Below are 21,041 nucleotides of genomic sequence, written 5' to 3'. Positions count from 1 at the left end.
CGAGCTACATCACAAGAATAGACAGCCAAGAAGATTGGACAGTCTGGGAATGGGATCACGAATAAGAACTAAGAAAAACTTTTGATTCTTTCAAGTTTTCCCACTCCAAAGACTTCTCTTCACCCAAAAGGAATAACTGTTACATGCAGCTGAATGGAAGAGGCTGAGATAGGACCTGACTTAGATAATCAACAATGGGTTAAAGTAGGGAGAAATCTTCCAATATAGGCTACAGGTACGCCTTTATTTTGTTATAGGCTATCACATGTAGGGCATTTATTATTTCTCTCATTTAGTTTTTACCTTGTGATCTTTATTAGAAAATGTAATTGAACATGATGATTACGTTAGCCTAATCAATATATCTGATTATCAAATGAAAATCATATTCTATTTAATTTGGAATTTGTTATAACCTATAATTAGACAATTTGGCTATAATAACAATATCCTCTGTTTAATTTAAACAAAATATTATCTAGTGGAGACTTTAGACTACATGCAGGGAATCTAAAAAAAAAAAGAGCCTTGTGTTAAAGCAATGGAAGTCTTTTGTTTCAGAATAGCCTACTGTGATTTCTAAATGTGCGTCTTTGGGGCTTGCACAGTGCATGGTACATATCGTTTTTGGACCAAAGAGAGTATTAGCTTTATACAGAGATCATGGCAAAGTGGTTCAAAGAATTCCCCATCAATTTGAAGAACGGTACCAAAAGGATCCTCTCTGCTTCAGAATCACACTCCCTATCAAGGGGTAACCTGGACAGGGAGTTGGCATTGGCACCAAAGCAACCAGCGCACAAAGTGGATAGCAATTCTCAAATTTCTGCCATAGAATTGGGAAGGAATGGCACAATTCCAAAGCAGAGTCACCGGTTTTTGATGAGCACTGGCCACTGAAAAGTACTGGTTCTGCAAATGATCAGTTGTCTGATCAAAGTGGAAAAGCAGGACAAGAACCCGAACTTCCACAGCAGCCCAGTGGTACTCAAAACAGAGATGGTAAGACATTTTGAAGCACTTTAGAAATTGTAGGATAATTCTATTCTCAACAGGATGTGATGCTGGACTCAAGGGTAGAGGTAACCTAGTACACGTAAATCTCTCTCCCTCCATTTAGTATATTAGTATATCATATGGTATGTATTAATTTGTGGATGTCCATTTGTGGATGTCCATCATCAATTTCGTATGATATGTTACTAATTACAATTTGTATGACACGCAGTAGCGGTGAGGGGGTAAAATCACTGGGGAAGCCAAGCCAGAAAAGAAAAGTACTGAGAATTAAATTAAACCACAAGTCCAAATCCCTATCTCCATCCATGGCTAATTTAGGACAACAACACAATGAGATGGAAGAATTCCAGTTTAGCTTTTTCTGGTGGGATATGTTCAGCCTCTTGCTAATTGAAGAAAAATTATGAAACACAGAGAAGAAAGATATATCTGTATTTTTTTGTTGTTGTAAATTTTCTGGGGAACTCTGACTTCCATTGGCATCCATGAATACACGCCAATAATGACATGTAACGAATTGCAATTCGTATAACATGTTACAAATTTGCAATACGTGGACACAGATTCCAATTTGTTGTGGCTAACATTAGCTAGGTGGCTAGGGGTTGGGTTAGGGATTAAGTTTAGCGTTAGGAGTTAGGTTAAGGCCAGGGGAAGGGTTAGCTAACATGCCAAGTAGTTGCAAATTAGCTAAAAAATAGTAAGTAGTTGTAAAGTTAGCTAAAATGATAAAGTTGTCCGTAATGAGATTCGAACACGCAACCTTTGGGTTGCTAGACATACATATATGCTCTTCCATCAAATAAAATTGTATTGGTCGCGTACACATATTTTGCAGATGTTATCGCAGGTGGAGCAAAATGCTTATGTTCCTTACTCTAACAGTGCAGTAATGCCTAACAATACAAAACAATACACGCAGATCCAACAAATAAAAATAAAGGAATTAAGAAATGTCTAAATAATACTACGTCAGAGGCAGGAATAGAAATATATATGCATATAATGATGTTTATAGACATTATGGACCATATATGTGTGTACAGCAGTAGTTATATAGGATGAGCCTTGACTAGAATACAGTATATACATATGAAATGGGTAAAACAGTTGTAAACATTATTCAAGAACCCAGTGTTCAATGGCTATGCACATAGTGCAGCAGTCTCTAAGGTGCAGAGTTGAGTAAAGGCTAGTAACAGTGACTAAAGTTCAGGGCAGGGTACTGGGCGCAGGCCGGCTAGTAGTGACTATTTAACAGCTGGTCTGCACATGCTCAGACGACACGGTTAGGAATGCTGTCTGGGCCGACAGTCTTGAGGGGATTAACACGCTTAAATGTCTTACATATTTTGGCCACGAAGAACGAGAGCTCACAGTCCTCATGAGTGGAGGTGGCCCGCGTTGGCGGCACTATGTTTTCGAAGGAGGTGTTTAGCTTTTCCGGGAGCAAGGCGTCGGTGTCCGCGACGTGGCTGGTTATCCCTTTATAATCTTTGATTGTCTGGAGTCCCTGCCAGAAACGTTTTGCCTGTTTGACTGCCTTATGGAGGGCATAGCTGAACTGTTTGTACTTGTCCATGTTCCCAGTCACCTTGCCGTGGTTCGCACTTTCAGTTTTGCTCAAATGCTGCCATCTATCCACGGTTTTAATCATCACAGTGAGAACAACATCCTCTATGCACTTTCTGATTAAGCCAGTCAACGAGTCACTGTATACATCAATGTTATTCTCAGAGGCAACCCGGAACATATCTGTCTGTGTGATCAAAACCCTGACCAACCACCCTCCTTTCATTTTTGCCTTAAGTAACTTTCTGTCTTTTGTAACCATACCAAACGTAACATATAATACTAACCAAACGTAACATATAATACTAATTAGTGTCCCAGATGTACATTTACTATGTTACGTCTAGTCTATGAGACCAGAATAGATTTCTAGAGGCAATATGAGGCTAATGATAAATGCTAATAATACATTTGATAATATATTTGTATTTGTTTGTTTGTTTAGCTTGCATTATGTTTTATTATGGGGGTATAGGCCTATATAGCAGTTATTGTATGAGGGCCGAGGTGTATAGTGACTGCAAATTCAAAGTATGAACCTAAACTTAATTTTGATGAGTATCACTCAATGAATGAAGCATAACTATTGTATTATATTAACAGATTTTTGATACACTAAGGCAAGCCATGATTTAATAGTAGGTTGCAACAGGAATCCTACCAAAAAAGAACATGTGGTGTCATTCATACTGTTGACACTGAAAAGCAAAGGAACGGTTGAAGCTGTGAATCCACTCATGAATCTCATTGTATCCACTCCTTGTCTGTCTCTTTATCTTCCTTTCCATCTCCCTCTCAACCCCCCCCCCCCCCCCCCCCCCCAGCAAGGTTCCCCATCTCTCACCCCTCCACATCATCCTTCTCTTTTCTCTCTTTCAAGCTCCCGGTGAAGACTATCATTTTATAAAAAGCATCTGACACTCAGGCGCTAACCCAGGTCCCCTCTGGTTAGGCTTCGAAAATGTAAAATCAAGAGAAAACAATGTGGCGAGATGGTGTGAAATAAAGACAGTTAAAGGAGGGATGAAAAATAGGTGAGGTATAGTTTTATGTTTTGAGGGGTAAATCCCTTTGACTCCTGTTTGCTGTTCTCAATCTGCCTGTCTTTGTTTGGCTATGAAAAAGGGAATATCTGTCACGGGCCTCAGAGGAAGCTACAGTTTTGCATCATTTCCATTATAAGACTTTACCCCAGTGTTTGCCCTAAAGACGCAGACTTTTGTGTTTCCACGTATGAGGCCTGGCCCCAAAAAGTATACTCTGACCAAAAAATACCTAACTTGACATGGGGCCGACTGAGGTATTTTCTGAGCAACTCATGGCCTGATCAGTGTGTAGCCTATATATCACTTTGCTTATCCTACACACTATATTGTGGTCAGGTCACTGGAAATGCTAAAGCGTGTGTGTGTGCACATGTGTGCATGAGAAAGAGAGATACAGAGATTGTGTCTGTGTGTTTGTCGTAGGAGTTGTCCCTAAAACTGTCCTTTGAAGTGCTAAAGCCATCACCAATTGCGTACTCTGTGCTATTAGATCCTGGTTAAGGGAAGGGATGGACACACTGGGGCCTAAAGATGTAGGATCTTAATTTGACCACTCATTTGTTTATGAGAATTTTCCTGCATTGTAATTTCCACTTTAAAATGTCAGCCTTGATTTGCCCTACTGTAAAATATATCAATCCCTACATTTTTTTAAATTAACTATAATCCACATAATAATTAACATTTCCTATTGTTAAAGGATTATTTTCATTTTGAATAGACCTGGCTCAAATGAAGATCCTACCTCTGTATCAGTCATTATTTAATTAACCATCATCCTGCTTGCAAGGCAATATAACTAGAGATTACTTTATTTCGTCCACCAGCCGGATCTCTATATGCTGTAGCAATTGAGCCTGGGGATCGGGTTAGAGATGACTGAATAAGAACATTTACTACATCCAAACGACCCCCTGTACAGTTACTGATCTGGTATTTAGTATCAGACAATGAGATAAACTTGAGGCCTAGGCACTGATAAAAAGACAGAGCAGAGGAATCAGGTGTGAATGAATTCCTTTTACCATGGCGGTATTTAGCAGATAGGTGTTGTTGTTTGGATAATGGATCTGGGACGAAGATGGTGCCACAATGATACCGCTGTACACAGTAAATTTATCTGTGTAAATTTTACTCAAATTTAATACAATTATACTCTACAAAAGAGAACATTTGGTCCCAGTCTAAATAGAGTAAAAATTACTCTTGTTGCAGAGTTCAATTTTCAGAGTTATTTCTACTCTCTTCAGTGTTGATATTTAACTCTACAAACTGTAATTTACTCTATTTAGCTTAACATGGAAACAACTCTACTGAAAATTCACTCAATATAGAATTGAATATTATCAGTCAAGAGTAGCATTTGTACAACTAAACTTAACGTCAATAAATCAGAAGTCAGTATTGAACAAAGCACTTTATTCTTAAACGTAAGACAATTGCAATACATACATCAAAATACTGATAAATAAAATACAATTGTAGACTCAAATGAAATGTTGACCTCTGTTCACTTTAATACATGTACATAAAAAAGCTCAATATTGCAATTCAATACATCAAACAATGACATGGAGGATTTTGGGAAACTGGCATCTCACATTGTAAGTAACTGGTGGCAGGGAAGTCATATGCAAGAGAGCAGAACTGGGTAATAACCGGAGCAGTTTAATTAACAAAACCAACGGCATCCAGAATAACAAAATATGGGTACAAAACCCGTCGCGCACCAGTCACAATGTGCACAACCACTTACAACAAACAATTTCACACACAGACATGGGGGGAACAGAGGGTTAAATACATGACAAGTAATGAGGGAAATGTGAACCAGGTGTGTGGAAAAACAAGACAAGACAAATGGAAAATCAAAGGCGGATCGGGGATGGCTAGAAGACCGGTGACGCCGAACGCCGCCCGAACAAGGAGAGGAACCGACTTCGGCAGTACCCCCCCCCCCCCCCCCCCACCACCCCCACCCCCCCCCTGATGCGTGGCTCCAGCAGCGCCGACACCGGCCTCGGGGACGACCCGGAGGGCAAGGTGTAGGGCGATCCGGACGGAGACGGTGGAACTCCTGCAGCAATGAAGGGTCCAACACGTCCTTAACCAGAACCCAGCATCTCTCCTCCGGACCATACCCCTCCCACTCCATGAGGTACTGAAGGCCCCTCGCCCGGCGCCTCAAATCCAGTATAGAGCGGACGGAATACGCCGGGGCCCCCTCAATGTCCAGAGGGGGCGGAGGAACCTCCCGCACCTCAGACTCCTGGTGCGGGCCAGCCACCACTGACCTGAGGAGAGACACATGGAACGAGGGGTTAATACAGTAATCGGGAGGAAGTTGTAACCTGTAACTAACCTCGTTCAGTCTCCTCAGGACTTTAAATGGCCCCACAAACCGCGGCCCCAGCTTCCGGAAGGGCAGGGGGAGGGGCAGGTTTCGGGTCAAGAGCCAGACCCGGTCCCCCGGTGCGAACACCGGGGCCTCACTGCGGTGATGGTCTGCGCTGGTTTTCTGGTGCAGCACGGCCCGTTGAAGGTAAACATGAGCGTCTCCTCCGCGCGCCTGAACCAGTCGTCCACCGCAGGAGCCTCAATCTGGCTCTGATGCCAAGGCGCCAGAACCGGCTGGTACCCCAGTACGCACAGGAAAGGGGAGAGGTTAGTGGAGGAGTGGCGGAGCGAGTTCTGGGCCATTTCTACCCAGGGCACGAACACCGCCCACTCTCCCGGCCGGTCCTGGCAATAAGACCTCAGAAACCTACCCATATCTTGGTTAACTCTCTCCACCTGCCCGTTACTCTCGGGGTGGAAACCCGAGGTAAGGCTGATCGAGACCCCCAAACGTTCCAAGAACGCCCTCCAGACCCTCGACGTGAACTGGGGACCCCAATCAGACATTATATCCTCAGGCACCCCGTAGTGCCGGAAGACGTGCGTAAACAAGGCCTCCGCAGTCTGAAGGGCCGTAGGGAGACCGAGCAGAGAAAGGAGACGGCAGGACTTAGAGAAACGATCCACAACAACCAGGATCGTGGTGTTTCCCTGTGATGGGGGGTAATCGGCCAGGAAATAGATTGACAGGTGTGACCATGGCAGTTGTGGAACGGGTAAGGGGTGTAGCTTACCTCTGGGCAGGTGCCTAGGAGCCTTACACTGGGCGCACACTGAGCAGGAGGAAACATAAACCCTCACGTCCTTAGCCAAAGTGGGCCACCAGTACTTCACACTCAGACAGCGCATGCCTGGATGACCAGAGGAGGGTGACGTGTGGGCCCAATACATCAGCCAGTTATGAACAGCAGACGGAATGTGCAGACGCCCAGCTGGACACTGGAGGGGAGCGGACAATGCATGTAACGCCTGCTCAATGTCCGCGTCCAGCTCCCACACGACCGGTGCCACCAGGCAGGAGGCCGGGAGTATGGGGGTGGGATCTATGGGCCACTCCTCTGTGTCATACAGCCTGGATAGTGCGTCTGCCTTCACGTTCTGGGAACCTGGTCTGTAAGAAAGGGTGAAAACAAAACGGGTGAAAAACATGGCCCACCTTGCCTGGCGAGGGTTCAGTCTCCTTGCCGCCTGGATGTACTCCAGATTGCGGTGGTCAGTCCAGATGAGAAAAGGGTGTTTAGCCCCTTCAAGCCAATGTCTCCACACCTTCAAAGCCTTGACGACAGCCAACAGCTCCGGATCTCCCACGTCATAGTTTCGCTCCGCCGGTCTGAGCTTCCTCGAGAAGAAGGCACAGGGGCAGATCTTCGGTGGTGTACCCAAGCGCTGAGAGAGCACAGCTCCTATCCCAGCCTTGGACGCGTCCACCTCCACTACGAATGCCAAAGAGGGATCCGGATGGTCCAGCACGGGAGCCGAGTTAAACAGAGCCCTCAGGTGACCAAAAGCCCTGTCCGCCTCAGCCGACCACTGCAAACGTACCGGTCCCCCCTTCAGCAGTGAGGTAATGGGAGCCGCCACCTGACCAAAACCCCAGATAACCCTCCGGAAGTAATTGGCAAACCCTAGAAACCGCTGGGTTGGCCAATTACGCACGGCTGAAATGCGGTCACTCTCCATCTCCACCCCTGAGGTAGAAATGCGGTACCCTAGGAAGGAGACAGACTGTTGGAAGAACAGGCATTTTTCAGCCTTGACATGCAGGTCATGCTCCAACAGTCGACCAAGCACCCTGTGTACCAGGGACACATGCTCGGCGTGTGCAGTGGAGTATATCAGAATGTCATCAATATACACCACTACACCCTGCCCGTGCAGGTCCCTGAAAATCTTGTCTACAAAGGATTGGAAGACTGATGGAGCATTCATCAACCCGTACGGCATGACGAGGAACTCATAATGCCCTGAGGTAGTACTGAACGCCGTCTTCCACTCGTCTCCCTCCCAGATACGCACCAGGTTGTACGCGCTCCTGAGATCTAGTTTGGTGAAGAAGCGCGCCCTGTGCATTGACTGAATCGTTGTGGCGATCAGAGGTAGCGGGTAACTGTACCTCACAGTGATATGATTAAGGCCTCGATAGTCAATACACGGGCGCAGACCTCCCTCCTTCTTCTTCACAAAAAATAAACTTGTACCCCTGATGCAGGGATTCGGAGACATATGCTTCCATAGCAGCCGTCTCCGCCTGTGACAGGGGATACATGTGACTCCTGGGAAGTGCGGTGTCTATCAGAAGATTTATCGCACAATCCCATGGTCGATGGGGTGGTAATTGAGTCGCCTTCTTTTTGGAGAAGGTGAGAGCCAAATCGGCATATTCGAGGGGAATGTGCACGGTGGAGACCTGGTCTGGACTTTCCACCGTAGTAGCACCCACGGAAACCCCTAAACACCTCCCCAAGAACTCTCGCGACCACCCCGTGAGGGCCCTCCGTTGCCATGGAACAGTGGGGTCATGACAAGCTAACCAGGGTAGGCCTAGCACCACGGGTAACGCAGGAGAGTCAATGAGGAAGAGTCTGATTCTCTCCTTGTGACCCCCCTGCGTCACTATACCCAGAGGAGCGGTGGCCTCCCTAATCCACCCTGATCCTAATGGTCGACTGTCTAAGGCGTGAACTGGGAAGGGCATAGCCACTGGAACGATGGGGATCCCTAAACTACAGGCAAATGTCTATAAAAATAAAAAAAACTACAGATCTGTCTATAAAATTCCCAGCTGCGCCTGTATTGACGAGCACCTTATGCTGGGAATGCGGGGAAAACTCAGGAAAAGTAACAAACAAAAGCATGTGTGCAACAGAGGGCTCTGGGTGAGAATGGTGCCTTCTCACTTGGGGTGATGCCAGAGTGCCCTGCCTGCTGCCTCGATCCCCAGAGGGACCAACCCGGCACCGACTGGCAGTGTGACCTCTGCGGCCACAGATGGTGCACGAGATGGAAACTCCTACGGTCTCCCTGAGCACAGCACCTTCCAACTCCATGGGCATCGGAGCGGTGGTGCTGGGGGATGGAACCGACAGACCCCGCTCTGGACGTCTGCGGGTAGCCAGCAGGTTATCCAGCCGAATGGACAGGTCCACCAGCTGGTCAAAGGTGAGGGTGGTGTCCCTGCAGGCCAACTCTCGACGTCCTCGCACTAACTGCAGCGATAGTGGTCGATCAGGGCCCTGTCTTTCCATCCCGCACAGGCGGCCAGGGTCCTAAAGTCCATTGCGCACTCCTGGGCGGTCCTCGTCCCCTGCCTCAGATGGAAAAGGCGTTTACCCGCCGCTCTACCCTCGGGCGGGTGAAATCCTCGAAATGGTCCAGCGCCGCATCTCCTTCTCCCCACATGGCGTTGGCCCACTCCAGGGCTTTCCCCGAGAGGCACGAGACAAGGGCGAACACCTTCTCACAGCCTGACTGACCATGACTCTGTTGGTGTCAAATGTCTGCCAACTGTATGCTTTTTGACTTGTGTTTTTTTGCCAATGTTTTAGTTACATTATTGAAGCTTTTTAATTGTTTTTTAAAGAAATTATGCTTTGCTTCATAGCGCATGCACCAGCTATGCAAAACAGGTCCCATTTTAAGCATACATGTGGGGTAATGCACCATAAAATGATGCTTCGATAGCAGCTTCTTTTTTGGAAACAATTGCTTGAACAACCTGTGGTGTTCTGCGATTAAGTGTTTCAAAATTTTTTTAATACCCTTTGATATCATTAGAGAAAATACAATGTGTACTATCTGAAGCAACAGTGAATACCAGTGTAGATCATTTGGACAAACTAAGTCTCCGAAGATAAGTGGTAGATTGCGAAGTAAACACCAGGACTGGATAGCATTTAGTCATTAGAGTCCTCTCCTAACTTCATGTTTGTCGTTTTGCTCTATGTAACCATAGTTAAAGCTCTTTATTCTCCTGTCTATTTCATTTGATGTTGTGTACTTGTCTATCAAGTGCAGTATTAACAGTTTCATTTCATATTGTGCCACTCCCTCCAAGATATCACACATAATATCGACAGAGACGTTTTCACATGTATTGAAGTACTGCAAGGAGTTTAGAATGTAAGAACGTTTATCACCCATCACATATGGAAGACTGCGATTTGTCTCCTTTTTTTGGCAGTGTTCTGCATGAGGTGCTCGAGTTCGCATAACTATCTTAGGTGAATCTTCATCAAATTCAGTCTGAAAGTCCTCTTTCTCAGCAAGACGAAAGCGGTAACAATATCTGGCACTGAATGACTCAACAAAACCAAATAAACAGTGAAGATGAAGGTTGTCACCTGTAACAGGGGCTTGGACAATAGTTCCAAACACTGGTCTATCATACAAGGGGACCATAATTCTATCCCTCTCAAGTAATTTAATATCCTACACAATTGGATCAAGTATTTTCGAAAAGCCATATGTTTTAAGGTCTTGGGCATGAAATAAAGCAACGAATATTAAGCAAAAATGAGTTGAACTTTGGAGAAAAATTCCGTAAGGTGAAATAGATTGCTCCTAATTTATGTATACCCCGTTTTGATCCAAGAGCATTTGCAGTTTCAAAATCATCATAGAAAAGCTGTATCTGAATTGCATGCTTCTGTTTTGAAAATAGAGCATGGCTCTTGAACAGATCTCCATCACATTAGTTATAAAGTCTTCTTGAACTGGAATCAGTCTGCATCATCTCCTTTATATTAGGGTGTTTGTAAATAAACTGTAATGTTTTCAAAATTGGGATGTAAACAAATGTATCAGTGACAACAATTTGATCATAGCCTCTAGTAGTCCGATTGCGTTGTGAATCAAATCTTGTACCAAGAACGTACTCAACTGGGTCTACCCTTCCCCACTTTTCTGTAAAATACTGCCTTCTCTTACTTTCAGAATTTAATACACCAAAAGGATTTATTTTTTCAAAACACTAATTAATTTTACACTCAATGTCACTTTTAATAGGCTCCTGTATAAACAGACATTTCTTCACAGCTTCTTTAGCTTGAATATGAATATTATCATTTCCATGGAAATGACCAAAGAGTTAATGGTTGTTTCACCAACACCTGCCACTTTAAGTTCAGCTATGGTTGCAGCTCATCTGTCTACAAGACTCTTATTGACAAGGACTGAGTCAGAAGGGGAACTTGTTGATGGCAAGTCATCAAAATGACTTAGTGCTACATATTCACCTGTAGAGGGGCCTTCACCATGATCAGAACTAGGTTCATGTGCTTTATAAAGATGCTTTCTGAACCCAGAAAAAGTGCCATAAACTTGTGAACAACCAGCCTGACCGCATTTTAAGATGAGGTGTCTTTCCTGGACAAAGTCCGTGGCCCAACTTCAAGTGTTTTGTCAAGGAATTAGCATTACCCTGGGGGCTTTTGCAAGCAAAAGACAACATTTTAGATGAATGATATGAAAACGTTGTGTGAAATGAAAAATATTATTTCCTATGCTGTGTTTTAACCCTTTGCAACTTCAAAACTTTTAGTAACTCAATGCAGCATCCGAGACCTCAACTCTGCAACCCTAGGATTAACCTTAGTGGTATCAACATCAATTTCATAAATTGTGGTTTGCAAGAAGTTTTACACATTTTCCAGATCCTGGTTGTACGAGGTACCAAAGACAAAATTATCAAAACAGGTAAGAGAGTCTGGTGACTTACAAGGTATTGTATGTTTGTCAATCACAATGAAGTACTTGTGAATCCCACTCCTCTGGGTCCCCACAGCAAGCAGATCGGGTTGAAGGCTTTCCATGACGCTCTCCAGATGCCCCTGGATGCTGGTCCCAGTCTGTGACACAATAAATTCATTAGTGTGCTATTAAAATAAATCACTGTTTGCAAACAGTTTGTGAAAATGTAAATTACAGCTACACATGATCTTACCATGATTTGTCCATATTATTAAAAGCAGTTATTAGGATTAGGAATGGGGACAGAACAGTCAACTGTAACCTCACCTTGATAAACTTCACAATGTGATCACTGGCGTGTCTGGCTGAGATTTTTCCTGGTCTCTGGTGGCCATGAGGTGACGGTGGGAGAAGGTGGACAAGGACCAAAATGGAGGACATGTCACTGTCCCATCCTGAAAGTAGAAATTTTCACTGAAAGTTACATCATTCCATTTTGCGTTCAAAAACAATGCTCCCTTCCATTAGTATAATACTTTTATTCCAGCATACCATTTTCCACTTCTGTTGCGGATTCAGCATTTTGAACCAGGTCTTGCAGGTTGCCTGTCTGTGTGAGGCCACGGTTTTGGTCAATGACTTTCTGCTTGTAGAGAGTAGGCCACTTCTCCAGGAGCTTTGCAGAGGTTGCATCACCAAACATCAGACTAAAATCTTGCTCAATCTGCAGACAAGGTGGAATAAGTCAAGACCCAACGGTAAACATTATGGTGTGGCACTATCGTCATGTAATATATCACAGTCCTAATCAGACTGTTGTAGAAAATAAAACAATTATCCTGACAGTTTCAAGGCAAGGCAGTCGAAGAGCCACATACCATTCCTGCTATGTCTTGGAGTCTTGGAAACGCTGTGAATATTTCAGAGGACTTCACTGGGTCATGAACCATCTTTTGGCGATAGGCGAACGCCTGCTTCATATTCTCTTTTACAATTGCTTCATCAGCTGTATGCTTCATCAGTGTAATGGCCTCAACACAGGCTTTCTGTTGTTGGACAGTTTTCCTCTCTGAAGGGGTCTCTATCAGCTTTTGGACCACCTGTAACATGGTGAAACTTTTACAGTTACTGGGTTTGTCTGCTCTATACAAGTATACAATATTGTGTCATAAGATATAAAAAACAAGGCTCGGAAACTGCAAGGATGGCCATGCATGCAGTTATGTCACCAGATGAAAAGTAGGATTTATTTGACTCAGAAACAAAAGTAATACTAAGAAATACTAAAAGAGTAAGAGACTAAGAAACACTTGCTTATACAGATGTTTACATACAATTATTCTCTGGTCATGTGTCATGAATGAGATTAACTACAATGAAAATCACTTACACGTCAGTGACTTACGCATGGTCTTCTGTCGTCCCTCTGATGCTTCCCTTATAACAAATTTCAATCTCCATGCTAGATATCCACTCCCATCTGCTGCATTGTAATAATGCTCCTAAAGTAAAGTATAATTCAGTTTGAGTGAGCAGGTTAAAACATCTGCATATTCATTTTTATCCTTAAAACTACAGATGCGCCCATAGATGAAGATTTGCCAACAGGTCTGACCCTCGCAGTGCAGAACTTAACTGGGCTTTTATACCACCAGAGTTGAGCTCATTTATTTTATTTTTTTATTTTTATTTCACCTTTATTTAACCAGGTAGGCTGGTTGAGAACAAGTTCTCATTTACAACTGCGACCTGGCCAAGATAAAGCAAAGCAGTGCGACAGAAACAACAACAGAGTTACACATGGAATAAACAAGCGTACAGTCAATAACACAATTTTTAAAAAGAAAGTCTATATACAGTGTGTGCAAATAGCATGAGGAGGTAAGGCAATAAGTAGGCCATAGTAGCAAAGTAATAACAATTTAGCAGATTAACACTGGAGTGATAGATGAGCAGATGATGGTGTGTAAGTAGTGCTACTGGTGTGCTAAAAAGCAGCAAAGTAAATAAAAACTATTTGGGGGATGATGTAGGTAGATTGGGTGGGCAATTTACAGATGGACTATGTACAGCTGCAGCGATCGGTTAGCTGCTCAGATAGCTGATGTTTAAAGTTAGTGAGGGAAATGTGAGTCTCCAGCTTCAGCGATTTTTGCAATTCGTTCCAGTCACTGGCAGCAGAGAACTGAAAGGTAAGGCGGCCAAAGTAGGTGTTGGCTTTGGGGATGACCAGTGAGATATACCTGCTGGAGTGCGTGCTACGGGTGGGTGTTGTTATCATGACCAGTGAGCTGAGATAAGGCAGAGCTTTACCTAGAATAGACTTATAGATGACCTGGAGCCAGTGGGTCTGGCGACGAATATGTAGCGAGGGCCAGCCGACTAGAGCATACAGGTCGCAGTGGTGGGTGGTATAAGGCGCTTTGGTAACAAAATGGATGGCACTGTGATAGACTACATCCAATTTGCTGAGTAGAGTATTGGAAGCTATTTTGTAGATGACATCGCCGAAGTCGAGGATCGGTAGGATAGTCAGTTTTACTAGCTTAGGAGAGATGGCAGAGATGGTGGGCATACAGACATGTTAACAGATTTATAGTTTAAATAAAAACATCACCCATACTCTCTTTGTATCACTGATTATATATTTTAAACAACATCTCTTTGGAAGCAAGGAAAATTAGGTAATATATTGGGTATGGTCACCAAAAACCCCATGCCATCTCACTTCTTTCTTTCCCGCTAGTGAATCATACTTCTACTTTGTGGGCACAGATTAAGACTAGTCTTGAACTTAAAAGCACGCTCAATCGAGAATCTCCATTGAAATCGTTTTTAAATCTAGGACTAGGCTTAATCTGTGTCCGGGAAACCAGCCCAGAATCTTGTAGTAATCATCATGCCTATTCATTTTGCTATGCTCCTTTACTTCAGGTGACCATTCTTGAGGACTATGCAGGCCTAGGATCAGTTGTCTGGGAATGGTAGCTATAACTGTTGCCTGAAATGGTGGGTCAGACACACCGCGATGATGAATGACTAAAAGCAGCAGGTGGCCATCCTATCGCTGCAGTGTGTTACATCCACCATCTGCTGGGTGCCGGTGAAGGGTGTCTCTTTGGACTGATTCAACATGTAGAATCGTCTGACAATTACCAGAAAATGGTGGCCAATATTCTGGTCAGAGGCATTCTGCCATCTATCATTCTGGTGTATTCCCACATGCTTCCTATCTGAAACAGCTGGGAACAGTTTATGCATATATTATGACAACGTTTTTGTTAGTTTTGGTCTCAGGCAAGGTTTTTTTTTCGGTTGTTCGTGCACAAAACATTTTTTCTCAAGTCAACCCGAAGTTCGGAGCAGAAGTTACCAATGACCCCTTCATTGGTAAACAAAATCTTATTTTTTTTATTCTGAACTTTTATTTAACTAGGTCAGTTAAGAACAAACTAGGTCAGTTAAGAACAAATTCTTATTTACAATGACAGCCTCGGAACTGCCTTGTTCAGGGGCAGAATGACAGATTTTTACGGGGATTCGATCTAGCAACCTTTCAGGTTACTGGCCCAATGCTCTAACCACTAGGCTACCTTCTGACTAAGTATATACTGGCTACAATGTCTGAAGATGGACAAACAGTACTAATGCTGCTTTTTCAATGTTTTTAAGTGAAGGTCTTTTATTTTACCCCTTTGTGGTATCCAATTGCTAGTAGTTACAGTCTTGTCTCATCACTGCAACTCCCGTACAAACTCTGGAGAGCCAAAGGTCGAGAGCCATGCGTCCTCCGAAACACAACCCAACCAAGCCGCACTGCTTCTTGACACAATGCACATCCAACCCAGAAGCCAGCCGCACCAATGTGTCAGAGGAAACACCGTACACCTGGCGTACACCTGGCGTCAGCGTGCACTGCACCCAGCCCGCCACAGGTGTCACTAGTGCGCGATGAGACAAGGATATCCCTGCCAGCCAAACCCTCCCTAACCCGGACGACGCTGGGCCAATTGTGCACCGCCCCATGGGCCTCCCGGTCGCAGCCGGCTGACAGAGCCTGGGCTCGAACCCAGAATCTCTGGCGGCACAATGCAGAGCCTTAGACCACTGTGCCACCCGGGAGGCCAAGTGAAGGTCTTTTAAGGGAGTTTGGCAAGGCACCATCGAAGCAGGCAGAAGCCTTAACAGGAGTGACTGCTTTTTTTTCACAGAGATCAGACGGAGGGGTTCCAAGGACCTGCTGAAGATCTACAATGTGTCCTATGAGGGCGACGAAGGGAGCATGAAGACGCCGGTCACCAGGCCAGAGTTAGACCCCCGGGCCCCCTGGTGAGTACAAGCTGCCCTGGGAGTGGAAGAAGGAACAGATTGTCAAGGCATTGCCTGGTACTATAGTCTAGACAAGTGACATGACCTACTGAACAAGAAGATCCTGAAATCCTCTCCCACCCTCTCGCCCTCCCTCTCCTACATGCCCAACATCAGCCCTGAGGTGTGCCAAGAGTGTGCAAAGCTGTCATCAAGACAAAGGCTGGCTACTGAAGAATCTCAAATACAAAAAATATTTTGATTTGTTTTTTGGTTACTGTATGATTCCATATGTGTTATTTCATAGTTTTTATGTTTTCACTATTATTCTACAATGTAGAAAATAGTAAAAATAAAGAAAAACCCTTGAATTAGTAGATGTGTCCAAACTTTTGACTGGTACTGTATTTCAAGATGTTGTGTATCCCTGGAAATAATCAGAATTAATGTAAACATAACAGTTTTGAAAACATAGCTTGTCCAAAAAAAGTGGTTTCTTGGCACAACTTGCCCCGGGGTAAGTTGAGCATAGGGGCAAGGTAAATTAAGCTGCCTTGGGATAAGTGGGTGATGGCGTCCTGTGACAGTGAGTGATAGTGCTGCAATATTAAAGTTTAATTATTGGAATGGGGTTGCGGTATATTGTATAACTTTAATGTATGCCTCAGACATAATCTCTCTGTTCAATATCACTTACCCTTCCATTTCTTGACCACTTGTCTGAGACAGGGATTCGATGTGCCAATTCGTAGGCAAATTCTCTGCATTTGAGGCTACTAAGGAAACTGGTCTGCGAGATTCTTGATATCTTTAGCAAGCTCAGACTCCATGTCATCAGATAAGACCTTCTGTGCCTCTGCTACTCTATCATAGCTACTCTTTCGCACAGGTACATGCCAATTTTCTTCTTTGTCAATATATCTCTTCAGTGTCATTCAGTAAAAAAAATGTAATCCCTTATTACTGCTCAAATGGACTTCATCCCTTTCTCACTTCCTTGACTCCTCTCTCATGAACCTCAATGGGAGATAACAATTTTCAGTTCATATGCATGACACATTGCAAAAATGCTATACGTATTATGCATAAACATAACATAATGTAATCATCATTTGTATGGGGTATGGTGGCCATTGGCTAAACTTACCCCAAGGCATTTTGACTATATTAGCACACACAGCTACAATGATGCACTTTAATGATAGGTTTAAAACTTGATATTGTAGCTTATAGAGACCCCAAGTGATGTATAAAACAATCTTAAAATGATATACTTTGGTTTAGATACAAGCATCATCAAACTTATAAGACAATTCTTTCTACTTTGTGAAAATATTTTTGGGGATGACTTACTTAACAATTTTTTCCATGTCGCTTCTTCCTTCACAGACTACATGAAATTATGACCTCTTCCTAAATATTTGGTCACATGATACATTTTGTGTATGTTTTCCTAGAAACAACTGGTGGTACAACAAGTTGAGCAATGCCGAGGTACTGCAGGCATTGCTGCCAGAAAACAGGATTCCACAAACATCGTGAATGGAAAAATTGCAATCTTCGTGGTCAATCTTCTAAAAAATTTTTTGAAGACTGTCATGGTACCAATAATTGCTTCTAATAAACCAGATATGTCATTAAACCGACTATTTAAAAAAATGCACACAGAAGAAGTTTTAATAAGGATAATTTAGTTGCTCATGGCAGCCTGCAGTTCCCCGGTTGGCCTTCAACTTGAGTCACTCAATGAGAAGGGGCAGCACTGAGCTAGCCTGTAACGTTACTTCTTGGAGTAGCTTAAACTGCTGCATGTTATGTCTCCATGAGACTCCATGTTAACCAAATTAATTTGCTGTTGGAATGAATGGTGTCACGTGATTGATGGCTTTGTCCATTCATATATACAGTCATTGAGCTCAACCAACCCTTTGGCTCAACTTACCCCACTCTCCCCAATTCCTTGCAAACTTACCATTTGTTTTTCAGATATTCTGTTGATATTAGTGAACCACTTCATCTACTATTTTGTAAGGCCTTTGTACTTTGTTAGCTTCATGTGCTCATGAGACTCTCCTCCAGTACTCTAATTTCAGACCCCTTGCCTCTGTCCCTCGGTTGCTCTAACTGGTACCATGGCTGTGTAACACGTCAGGAGGCAGAGTCTCAGCTCCAGTCCTGCAAAGAGACCAGTTTCCTGGTGAGGAACAGTGTATCAGGAACCAGCAAACACTCCATTGCTCTCAGGTGAGTATACTCATCACTAGTACACCTGTTCATTCTCTTTAGAGCTGATACCATACATAATGTGAAAAAAAGAAAAAGAAAAGTACATTGCCTTGCATAGGACCTCTTTATGCTAATTTGGCTTGCTATTCGACACAATTCATAATACGTAACCTTAGTGTAAAAGGACACTTTCTTATGCTTATAATTCCGCTATGCCTTCAGATGAACCACCAAACAAGCAAATACAGGATGAAGATTGAATCCTACTATACCGGCTCTGACCCTCGTCGGATGTGGCAGCGCTTGAAAACTATTACAGACTACAAAGGGAAACCCAGATGCGAGCTGCCCAGTGACCAGACGAGCTAAATGCCTTTTATGCTCGCTTCGAGGTAAGCAACACTGAAGCATGCATGAGAGCACCAGCTATTCTGCATAACGGTGTCATAACGGTCTCGGTAGCCGATGTGAGCAAGACCTTTAAACAGGTCAACATTCACAAAGCCGCGGGGCCAGGCGGATTATCAGGACGTGTACTCAAAGCATGCGCGGACCAAATGGCAGTGTCTGCACTGACATGTTCAACATCTCCCTGACCGAGTTTGTAATTCCTACATGTTTCAAGTAGACCGCCATTATCCCTGTGCCCAAGGAAGCAAAGGTAACCTGCCTAAATGATTACCGCCCCGTAGCACTCGGCAGCCATGAAGTGCTTTGAAAGGCTGGTCATGGCTCACATCAACAGCATCCTCCCGGATACCCTAGACCCACTCCAATTCGCATACCGCCCCAACAGATCCACAGATGATGCAATCTCAATCGAACTCCACACTGCTCTTTCTCACCTGGACAAAAATAACATCTATGTGAGAATGCTGTTCATTGACTACAGCTCAGCGTTCAACACCATAGAGCCCACAAAGCTCCTTACTAAGCTAAGGACCCTGGGACTAAACACCTCCCTCTGCAACTGGATCCTGGACTTCCTGACAGGCTGTCCCCAGGTGGTAAGGGTAGGCAACAACACGTCTGCCATGCTGATCCTCAACACTGGGGCCCCTCAGGGGTGTGTACTTAGTCCCCTCCTGTACTCCCTGTTTACCCACGGCTGCGTGGCCAAACACAACTCCAACTCCATCATTATGTTTGCTGATGACACAACAGTGGGCCTGATCACCGACAACAATGAGACAGCCTATAGGGAGGAGGTCAGAGAACAACCTCTCCCACAATGTGAGCAAGACAAATGAGCTGATCGTGGACTACAGGAAAAGGGAGGCCGAACAGGCCCCCATTTACGGGGCTGTAGTGGAGCAGGTCGAGAGTTTCAAGTTCCTTGGTGTCCACATCACCAAGGAACTATCATGATCCAAACATACCAAGACAGTCATCAAGAGGGCACAAAAACACCTTTTCCCCCTCAGGAGACTGAAAATATTTGGCATGGGTCCCCAGATCCTCCCAGAAAGTTCTACAGCTGCACCATCGAGAGCATCCTGACCGGCGGTTGCATCACCACCTGGTATGGGAACTGCTCGGTATCTGACCATAAGGTGCTACAAAGGATAATGCGTACGGCCCAGTACATCACTGGGGCCAAGCTTCCTTCCATCCAGGAGCTATATACTAGGCGATGTCAGAGGAAATCCCCAAAATTGTAAGATACTCCAGTCACTCAAGTCATAGACTATTTTCTCTGCTGCCGCATGGTAAGCAGTACCGGAGCGCCAAGTCTAGGACCAGAAGGCTCCTCAACAGCTTCTACCCCCAAGTCAGCTTCTACCCCCACCTCCATTGGTTTTGTACACTGCTGCTACTCGCTGTTTATTATCTATGCCTAGTCACTTCACCCCTACCTACATTAATAAATTACCTCTACTAACCTGTACCCCTGCACATTGACTCAGTACCGGTACCCCCTGTATATAGCCTCGTTATTGTCTTTCTTGAACTGCACTGTTGGTTAAGGGCTTGTAAAGTAAACATTTCACGGTAAGGTCTGAACATGTTGTATTCGGCATATATGAAAAATGTAGTTTTTTTTTATTAATAATTTTTTACCGCTCTACCTTTTTAAGATCCTTCTGTCTCAGGACAAACCAGGGCTGTGTTCACATCATCATAGCCCAGACTAAGGAGAATGGCTACACGCTGGACCAGAGCAGCTGTGTGTTACCCAGCATTCCAGAGGGGGTGCACCTCTACCTCACTCAGCGGCTGCCTTTCAATGAGGCCGAGCACATGACCCTGCTACACCCCTTGAATGCCCTCACTGACTCCACCCCCTACCATACTCCGGTGTACCCCGACAACCCCATGTTTCTGTATCTGCCTGATATCATCCTTAACGAACATGTCCAACGAAATGCCGGTCTACAAAAACTCTAAACGTATCTCTTCATCTATTATCCATTCACTCTTTTGCCCCTCCCTCTTTCATATTATTTTACTCCATATCATTACCAGTTTCTTTTCAGTCTTATTTTCTCCTGGATAAACAGAAGACAGACAAGTTCAGAGACCTGGGTCCAGGAGCAATTGCTCATGCTGTACTATCATTCCCTCACCTGTCATATGCAATTAATTCAAAATGCCCCGGCTACTGTTTTGCATGTGAGCTTGGGAGAAACTCAACCCATGCTTTGACTGTACAAACGGGGCAGAAATGAATTATCAAATTAGTCAGAGCCCGGCCAGTCAGAAATTCAGACTACATTCTACTCTCAATTCAAAGCAGTGTAGAGAATACAAGATCATTCATCATAATTTGTCATGAAATTGATC

At 44.2% G+C, this 21,041-nt stretch overlaps 1 protein-coding gene across 1 annotated transcript; it reads left to right on the top strand.

The window, feature by feature from the left end:
* The first annotated feature begins 15,504 nt into the window (after nt 1-15,504).
* LOC139391964 (SH2 domain-containing adapter protein E-like) lies at nt 15,505-20,645 on the top strand. The gene is given in 6 exon segments (XM_071139570.1): nt 15,505-15,658; nt 15,935-16,047; nt 16,049-16,117; nt 16,150-16,228; nt 18,125-18,275; nt 20,351-20,645. Coding segments are annotated over 6 exon segments (861 nt in total).
* The last annotated feature ends 396 nt before the right edge of the window (nt 20,646-21,041 follow it).

This window comes from Oncorhynchus clarkii, chromosome 32 (assembly GCF_045791955.1).
Source record: "Oncorhynchus clarkii lewisi isolate Uvic-CL-2024 chromosome 32, UVic_Ocla_1.0, whole genome shotgun sequence".
NCBI lineage: Eukaryota > Metazoa > Chordata > Actinopteri > Salmoniformes > Salmonidae > Oncorhynchus > Oncorhynchus clarkii.
This window is presented reverse-complemented; position numbering and strand designations above follow the sequence as displayed.